Source organism: Nestor notabilis, unplaced genomic scaffold (genome assembly GCF_000696875.1).
Source record: "Nestor notabilis isolate BGI_N333 unplaced genomic scaffold, ASM69687v1 scaffold27591, whole genome shotgun sequence".
Classification (NCBI taxonomy): domain Eukaryota; kingdom Metazoa; phylum Chordata; class Aves; order Psittaciformes; family Psittacidae; genus Nestor; species Nestor notabilis.
Genome location: NW_009914738.1, coordinates 1 through 8,838, shown reverse-complemented (window position 1 = coordinate 8,838; position 8,838 = coordinate 1). Strand labels below are relative to the sequence as shown.

At 50.7% G+C, this 8,838-nt stretch overlaps 1 protein-coding gene across 1 annotated transcript; it reads right to left on the bottom strand.

Annotated features, from left to right (window-relative positions):
- Positions 1–1,446: 1,446 nt before the first annotated feature.
- IRF8 (interferon regulatory factor 8) lies at positions 1,447–7,657 on the bottom strand. Its single transcript, XM_010023799.1, has 8 exons — positions 7,484–7,657; positions 6,295–6,478; positions 5,140–5,228; positions 4,570–4,681; positions 4,208–4,255; positions 3,145–3,531; positions 2,719–2,834; positions 1,447–1,623 (listed from the first exon to the last, which is right to left on the bottom strand). Exons 1-8 carry the CDS (start codon positions 7,655–7,657, stop codon positions 1,447–1,449), a joined length of 1,287 nt encoding a protein of 428 aa, XP_010022101.1.
- Positions 7,658–8,838: the final 1,181 nt, after the last annotated feature.

Below are 8,838 nucleotides of genomic sequence, written 5' to 3'. Positions count from 1 at the left end.
CCCCTGCTGCAACACTGACTTCATTCAACAGTGGTATGACTCCCTTTTTGCTCTTGATTCTCCCCAGACACCACCATCCCCATTAAACCAGGCCTTGTGAGAAAGCTGGATGGAAAGGACAGTGGGGAAATACTCAAACAGGCAATAATGGGAGAAGAACCACAAATAACTGTCTCCATCACCCAGCTCAGGGCAGTGGAGGATGAGCAGGGATCCATCCTCACACCCCTGCAATGAAGGCTCTACAAGTGACACCCTTTACCTCCCTCCGTTGCATCACAGCATTTTGGCTCCTTTCCCTCCTGCCCCAGAGATGAAGCCAGGCAGTTTATGGAGCAGGAGGGAGGTGACAGCAAAGGCTTAACACAGACCCTACTTACTATAGGGATGACCAGGGCAGGAGCAAGTCAGAGATACCAGACTCCCCCGATCAGATTTGAGCTCCCACTCATCACAACCAAGAACCACATTGCAAGAGAGATACAAAATACAGCACTTTAATTGCAGGGGGATAAAAAAATACAAAAAAATTCAGTAAACCTCAGGCATAAAATAAATAGGCAGCTTTGTAGCACGTACACATGCACAGTCCTGGTTTGTGTCAGCTGCATGAACATGCTTTGTGTCAACCCACAAAGGATGTTAATGAGGATTTACACATGGGTGCCACTGCCTGGTCATGCTTGGGAGAGACTAACACATGCGTTTGGGAGGGTGAAGCCAAACTATTCACACTATGCTGTGATCTTGAAAATAAAAGATATATAATATTTATATAAACTCTGTCTCTGGTTAGGAAAAAATTAGGATTCCTAAATTCTTATGTTCAACATTTACATATATAATCTCCCCATTTCCAAATCTCAAAATACTTTGGCATTACAGATAGCAAAAATAAAGAAGGATTTGAGAAGGTTCTCCTTGGAAGGTATCCCCTGGCTTCTATCGGCATGAGCCTTTGGGTGGAAAAAGCTGATTTATGGAAAGAATTTCCTATATTTGAGCATCTGAAGGCTTTTCCAAGAGTTGCCTCCTACCAAATTGCTATTCTCAGCAAGGCCTGAGCTGCAGACCACTGGAGCAGGGCGTTATAGCTGTTAATTTCTGGATCTGCTTGACTGGCCATGAACAAAGACAACACAAAGCAAAGCCTACCCTGGCACAGCCACTCCCTCCTCCCCCCTGCCATTAGCTATAGGCAACAGTACTGGGACTACCCTGCTGGGTACAAGTCATTTCTATCAGTGAAGATCATGTTGGCAGGATGGATGCTGAGCATCCAACCTACTGTCTCACAGCAATTTTTACTGCTGTATTTATAGGCTCTGCATTGGAAACAGCAAAGGACAAAAGCCAACTTTCCAGGAGGGGAATTTAGGAACTAAGAGGACCCGACTGGGTCTGTATCACTCCAAACCACCACACTACAACTGCAAAGAAGGAGGCTCAGACAGCAATCTGCTGGTTTTCTCTGAAGAGCGGCCGCTGGTGTGTCGCACAGATGTCCTGGAAGATCCTGTACACTTGGTCGTGCTGCGTCTCATCAGCTATGGGGAGCACGGGGCTGCTGCTGCAGCTCTTCCCAGCCTCCTCCACCACCTGCCTGACACGCAGCTGCTCCACCTGCACAAGAAGAAGTCATGAAGACCACAAGAGAACTCATGAAGACACTAAATGAAGAAGAACCTCTTTGGGCATCTCCCACTGATGCTGTCCCCCCACACCAGCCCAAGCAGTAGAGTATGGGATGGGAGAGATACAGCAGAGTCGTTGTGCCACCAGACATGGGTATCCAGGTCCAGACAGGCCAACAGGTCCAACTCCACAAGCCACCTTGGCACAAATACATCTAGAATAGGAGCGGTCACAAGAGCTCCTCCCCGAGCAGAGCTATAGGGAGGTAGGACACAGCACATGCAAAGTGCTGGTGCAGACACACAAAGCAGGAGGTGGTGACCGAGGCAGAAGGTTGTGCAGGAGGCATAGGACGAGTCTCTGAACTTGTGAAATCAGGACCTCACAGGCTCGGTGGGTCTGTTTGCTCAAGGGCAGACGCAGCACCCTCCCTGTGCCCCCCTGCCACGTCCCTGCTGCCACAGCCTTGCTGGCCCAAGGGGAACCCAACACTGGGTGCAGGCTCCAGAAACAACCTTTGTCATTGCCCCAAGGCTTTGACGTCCCAGAATTGTTCCAGCTTCTCCAGGGAGAACTATCTGGCCAGAGCCATGGGGACTGCCCCTCCCATCCCATCTCCTCCTTCACTCTATTGAAGGTTTCCCAACCCCACTGCTGTCCACCATGGTTGTTCACCATATCTGTTGGCTGATCAGCTTGAAGCTTTCCCTTAACCATACCAGGGTTTTATTCTACCATTTCCCAAACGGGAGGGCAGAGGTCCCAGTGCCAAAAGGCAGGAACAGAAGGAAGAGAATGCATTTCCTAGCACTTCAAAGAAAGATTTTTCTATTTGGGACCTTTGTTTGCAAACATGATCTACCCAGATCAAGGAGTCTGACAAGCAACAGCCCAAGCACCTCTCGGGAGGCTGTGGATATGCAGATACTCATGCCACACCACCCCATCAATTCAGGCACCCAAATGACCCGTGGCTCTGGGGGATGAAGCTAGAGCCCTACTTGTGGAAGGGAAGAAAAGGCAATATGGTCCAGGCGAGGTGGGAAATCCAGCATCAGAGCTCCAAAGGGCAGCCCTCCATACCTGGACAAGGATGAGCTTAGACCGCAGCGGCACTGCATCTGGGAACTCCTCTCCAAAGCACAGCATGACTCTGCTGTCCGGGAAGCGGCCCTGGTTGTTGTAATACTGCTGCAGCTCTGCAAGGAGAGAGGAACAGCTGGAAGCTGTCTGCCAGCCTTTGCTACACAGCCCTGGGACCAAGCACCCTGCCACAGAAGAAAGCTGCGGGCTCAAGAGAAGGTGCTTTGTTGTGCAAAGCCTCCAATTGGGATGCATTTGCCAAGCGACACAAAACATCAGATTATTCCTTCCTAGGTCTTGTAGCATCATCTACTCATTCAGAACACTTGGGTAACCCACCAGTGATGGGCACAGATGACTTCAAAGTGCTCCAAGGCTCCCTTCCAACCCTCCCAAGTGGATAAAGATGGGAATGCTCCTACAAACCTCTGAAGAATGAGTTGGTATCAAATATCTTCACCACCTCATCCCGGTCCAGCTTGTTGGGCCTGTCCTTGTAGACCATGGTGTTCCCACTCCAGAAGACCCTTCCCTGGCACAGCCTCTTGATGAAGATGCCCTGCTTGTTGCTGTGCAGCAGGACACCCCTCTCCAAGTGCCCAAAGAGCTTCTTGGTGATCTGCTTCTGGCGGTCGTTCTGGATGGCATCAGCAGAAGGGAACCTCACATGCTCCAGGGCATCCGGGGCATAGAGCTTCTCACCATGGCTGGAGGGCTGGCTGAGCGAGAGCCGGCAGCCCTCACTGCACGACGTGGTGATGTGCCCCACCAGCCTCCCGCTGTAGAAGAAGCTGATCACCATCTGGGAATAACCTGGGGAATGACGGGAATGGACAATCAGGGGAAGACGAACCCTGCCTGCTCTTCGCTGCAATGCACAAACCCTGAAAGAGCAGCAGAATTTCACGGGAGCGAGTCTCACTTGATGGAGAAGACCTTCTACTTAGAATCATGGAATCAACTGGGTTGGAAAAGACTTTCAAGATCATCAAGTCCAACCATTACCCCAGTACCACCAAGGCCACCACTAACCCATGTCTCCGAGGGCCTCGTCTATATGGTTTGTGAACACTTCCAGGCATGGTGATTCCACCACTGCCCTGGGCAGCCTGTTCCAATCCTGAGCACCTTGCTAGAGGACATCTCCAGCACTCAACCTGGTAGCAGTGCTGATAAAGCTCCTCATACCAAACCCCTTCCTCCTGCCTTTGCTCCACACTTCCCTTACTGCAGGCAGATCTCCCCTTGCCAAAGACATGGTTGATCCCAGGGTAACTCTCCATACCTAGGCCGTGGCCACAGAACACAAGGCAGGATGTGACCCTGCTCTGCACGCAAAGCCTGTGGATATTCAGGAGGGTGCAGCACCCCCAAAGCAAAGCCCCCCCCAAGGCAGGGAGCAGAGTCAGAGCCACTGCACACATGAGGCCAAGCCCCAGAGAGGCATCTGATGGCCACAGTCTGCAATCAAGCTGTGCAGCTGCCTTACCTGAATGATGCTGCTCATAGCTGGAGTATCCGTTCATCAATGGCATTGCTGTGGGTAGAGAGAAAGCTGAGCTGAGCCTACATGCCCAGTTCTCAAATCCCAATCCCCTCCTCTCCCCTTACCAGCCCCTGGTTTTCCTCTCCAGGCTTCCCAGCTTCTACAGAACAATAAATACTCCTACGTGGATTTAATCACATGCAATGCCTGGTTGGGTGCCTGGTACCAAGCACAGTGTTCAAAATTACTACTTAAAGCATTAATAAGGAAGATTAAATACGACTGTTGTCCATAACACATCAATGTTTTCTCCTGTCTTAGCCGTAAATCTCAGTCCTGACAGACACCAGACATCACCTACTTACCAGGGCTGGGCTGCTGCACCCACCAGTCAGGTATTGGGGGGTTTCTGCAGGTCTCCTGGGGTGGTGAGGGGCTTCTCTTGATGATCCCCAGGTATTCATCTACACAGGGAGGCTGTGAGACAGCAGACACTGAGATCAGAGCAGGTTCAATGCCTCAGGCAGCCACTGCCTTACACTGAAACACTGGCAATGCTCACAGAGGGTCCAAATGGCAACGCCAGCAGGATGCCAGTGAATTTTGTTAGAAAGATCAAGTTTGGCCTTCCTAAGGCTGTTCACTCAAACACCACCCTCAAGGGCTACTGAGCAGAAGCAGCCTGATGCAACATGGCCAAGAAGGAGAAACCGAGCTGCATAACAGCCTCCATCCACCAGCAAAGGTCTCACTGGCCCAGACCCAAATCAAAAGCATGATCTGTTCATCACAGCCATGCCCCAGTGCTGGCTCACATGAATGAGCTGCAATACCCAGTGCTGCTCCTCGGTGCTTTGCAGTTTGGATTTTAGGAAGGCAGTTGGACATGAGTCTACCTCCAGCCAAGTCGCCCTGCAGCCACAGTGAGTGCTTACCTCTTTGATGAGGTCATCAATTGCAGAGGAATTGCAGTCCATCTCCATCACATCATTCAGGCTGCTCCCACTGGCAATGCCTGCTTTGCCTGGAAAGGGAGGCCAGGATGCAGTGAGGACATACACATACACACAGAGCTACTGCTTGTATCACCACTGGGTTTTAGGAACCCTTCACCCCACGAAAGTTACAAAACCGAGAGCCACAGGACAGCAGAGCCACATAACAGCACCTCAGGGGGGCTCGCAGCCCCCTCTAGAGCTGTGTTTGGAAAACCCATCTTGCAAGCCATTGCCCCCTTGCACGGTGACCAACAGCAACGCAAATCAAGTCTGGCCAGTAGCAGAGACAGAGCTAGAGCAGAGGAGAGGGCTGGGGTTTTTCTGAGTACCCCAGAGACCAGGGCTGCTGCTTCTCCTTTTTCCACCAGCCACCCCAAGCACAGTCATGCTGCTGGTGGGAACCTGCAGTGCCATTTGCATAGCAGCAGCACATCCCCCATATGAATGTGGCTGGAGGGGGCCAAGAGGCTAAAGACAGGTTTCCTGACAGCAACACTTCTTGTCTCATGTATTTTACACTTAAAAGGAAAAGCACACACCCCCACAACCACAATGAGATATACTTTAGCGTGACCCACGCTGCACCAGGCATCACAGCAGCAACTGCTCTCTGTGTAACTACTGCTAATCACTGCTGCAAGAGATGAGATTGACTGCAGCTCCCTGACGTCCACCCAGGGCAGGCATTGGGAGGACAGAAAGTTGGGGCCCAAGTACCTTCATCAAGGTGGGGAACCAATTTGGACTGGCCTCTGCAGCATCTTTACAGGATAGATGCTTACAGCAGGGGGGTTGGAACCAGATGATCTTAATGTCCTTTCCAACCCTAACTATTCTATGATTCTATGATGCTGTAGTTATCCCCTGTTTCCTCAGCAGCTGTTTAGGTGGCTAGAATAAAAGCCTGCCCTTCCTCTTCCCTTCCTTGCCACCATAGTGACACAGAGGACATGTGGAAAGCAGGACAACCAAAGCACCATGGCACAAAGAGCAGAGGCTGGCCAGGAAGCTCTGCTCAGATGTAGATCAGCAGCAGGAGTCCGTGATTGCTCACAGCACCAACAAAGGTCAGTCATTTATCAGGACACTCACTTTTCTGTTCCTCCTCTGGCACGATCCTATAGACCTTGTAGGGCTCAGAGATGTCAAGCTGGGACCTGTCTGTCACCTCCTCAAAGTCAGGGCTCTTGTTCAAAGCGCAGCGCAGCCGCGTCTTCCATGTGGCCGGTTCCGCTTTGTCACCTTCTTTGAACTTGCCTTTGAAAACAGCCCAGGCCTAAAACAAAGCAACAGCAACCACAGAATAACCCTCCATGTGTGCTCCTAGACTGCAGACACGTGCGAGCATGGGGACAAGAGCAGCACCACCTGCCCCAGTGGTGCTCCCAGGTGCAGAAAGGGCTGCAGCACCCAGGCTTTAGAAAGCAGAAGTCAAGATCATCATATGTGGCTTCACCTCTGCACCTACAGGTCAGGAGCTGCTGGGGATGTGAGGAATTGCTGCTAAAGCAGTGGTGTTTCTAATGACCTGATAGCAACTCAATTAAAAATCAAATAAACCTCATTTTCCAGCTTCTGGCTGATAAAGGAAAGCTGCTTTCTTTGTAAAATCAGAACATGCTTTTGGTGGAAGAATACATTTTACCAGTGAAGGGAGATTGACAAATGTTTTTCTTTTTATACACATATTTACTTTTAATAGATATTTCTGTATTTTCAGATACCTGAATTCAATGTCATCCTCATAACTCAGTGCTCCTGAACCAGCTGCTAACCAATGGTCACTGCCATGAAAGTGAACTTGCTCACCAGTACAGATACTTGGAATTGGGGGCAGAGGGAAGGGAATTCCTGGGGAAGAGCCTGACCTTTTCGGTTCAGGATGGAATTTTCCAGTTTTCCCCCAAAACTGGAAATCCCCCCTTCAGTGAAATCCAAAACTTCCTTCCCTCCTGCAAAGTTTTTCATAAATCCAGCCTTTTATCAAGAATATCCTGGTAAGAAGTTTAGAGCAGGCTACAAGCACATCCAGCTCCTCCTCGAGTCAGATCAGGGCTGGAAACAAACCTAAACCTGGTGTCAATATTTGGCAAAAAGGAATAAACACCCCCAAAAGAGACTGGGAGACTAATGTGTGCGGGGAAGCATCTCTTGCAATGGCTGGAAATGCAAAACCTATAGACAGCATGGACATCTCCCACCAGCAGCACTGTCAGCATAGGGAAAAGCAGCAGTACAGAGCTCAGGATCTGTTGATAACACATTAATCACCTGGCCCTACCTTGAAAATAGAAGCATCCACCTCCTGGTTGTAGTCCTGCTTCCCAGCGTGTTTCCATGGGATGCGGAACATGTTTTTTTCCTCATTCTCCCAGATGAGCCCAGGGTAGAGCTTGCTGTCGATCTGCTCAATGAGCCACTGCCGGAGCCGCCGGCCACCGTTGCGGTCACACATCCTGCATGGAATGAGAGATCCAAGTCCCATTAGTTCCCCGCTACCGTCCCAGCACAACTGGGGTACAAGGGATTGTATTGTGCTCATGTCCCATGTCTGCACATTAAAACATCCTCCTGCTTCTTTCATAATGAAGGAAAAATCAAGGCAATTTCCTCTGAGTTACTACATCTTCCTCCTGCTCTATCAATCAAAGCTCTGCCCACAGAAACAGGCTGATTTGGTGCTCTCCTGCAGCAATAAAGGGAATAAGTCACATAGGAAGCAGATGGAGAGGGATTAAAGCACCCAATTCTGCTGTCAGCTGAGTAAGTGACACTGGGCAGGTCATCCCAGGGCAGACACTTATAAGCATCTGCAGGAGACAGGGATGAGGCTGCAGAAATGACCCCCTCCAACAGAGGATGGGTGCCAGGATGGAGTGGGATGAAGCCACACCACCCTTATTGGGGACTTCTGGTCATTTTGAGCCAAAACCACTGGGTGACCTCATGAAGGAGCCATGACAAAGCTTCTCCTGCCCAATGGAAAGCAAAGCAACCAGGATCAGCCTTCCCAGCAGCACCCATCACCTCCATGGCAAGGTCTGGTCCTTGCTTTGCCCGCACCAGCTCAGTGCTACCAACTGATGTCCCTTCCCCATTGCCCTACTGCCACACAGTAGGACCCTGCTGCTATCCACAGCACAGCCTGTTTTTAGGGGTGGTGAGAGCTAACACCACCAAGCAGCAATGCTGGGGCATAGCTCTGGAGCCCAGTTGCCCCTCCAAATCTGGACACCCCAAAGCACAAGCCATAGCTTATAGATGAAGATACAGCCTCTCTGCAGCCTCTGGAGTTACACGAAGATAAACAGCCTCAGAAACACTTGTTGTGGTGGGAATCTCTTCTAAATCTGCCCGCTTTCTAGAGAACTTGTTCCTATCAATGGGAGGGGCCAGAGCTCCATTCCCGTCCATGGAAGGCTGACCAAGCCCTCCAGGCTGCCACTAGCAACACAAACCAGCACACACAACACAGCCAAAGAGCCCTCCCTGCGGTAAGCATGACACCAGCCCCACACCAGGACAATCAGACTTGGCTGGTACAGGCAGCACTGCACCACCACGCAGCAGTCCATCGGGCTGGGTCCGTGCCATCTACAGTCACCAACTGGTTTGTGCTGGAAGGGACCTTAAAGC

Excerpts from the sequence above, each read along its gene's own strand:
- IRF8 (XM_010023799.1), bottom strand. The coding sequence starts at position 7,657 with ATGTGTGACCGCAACGGTGGCCGGCGGCTCCGGCAGTGGCTCATTGAG. Across the intron at positions 4,256-4,569 it reads GGTGCAGCAGCCCAGCCCTG|CAATGCCATTGATGAACGGA; the intron begins GTAAGTAGGTGA and ends CTCTACCCACAG. Across the intron at positions 3,532-4,207 it reads CTATGAGCAGCATCATTCAG|GTTATTCCCAGATGGTGATC; the intron begins GTAAGGCAGCTG and ends GTCATTCCCCAG.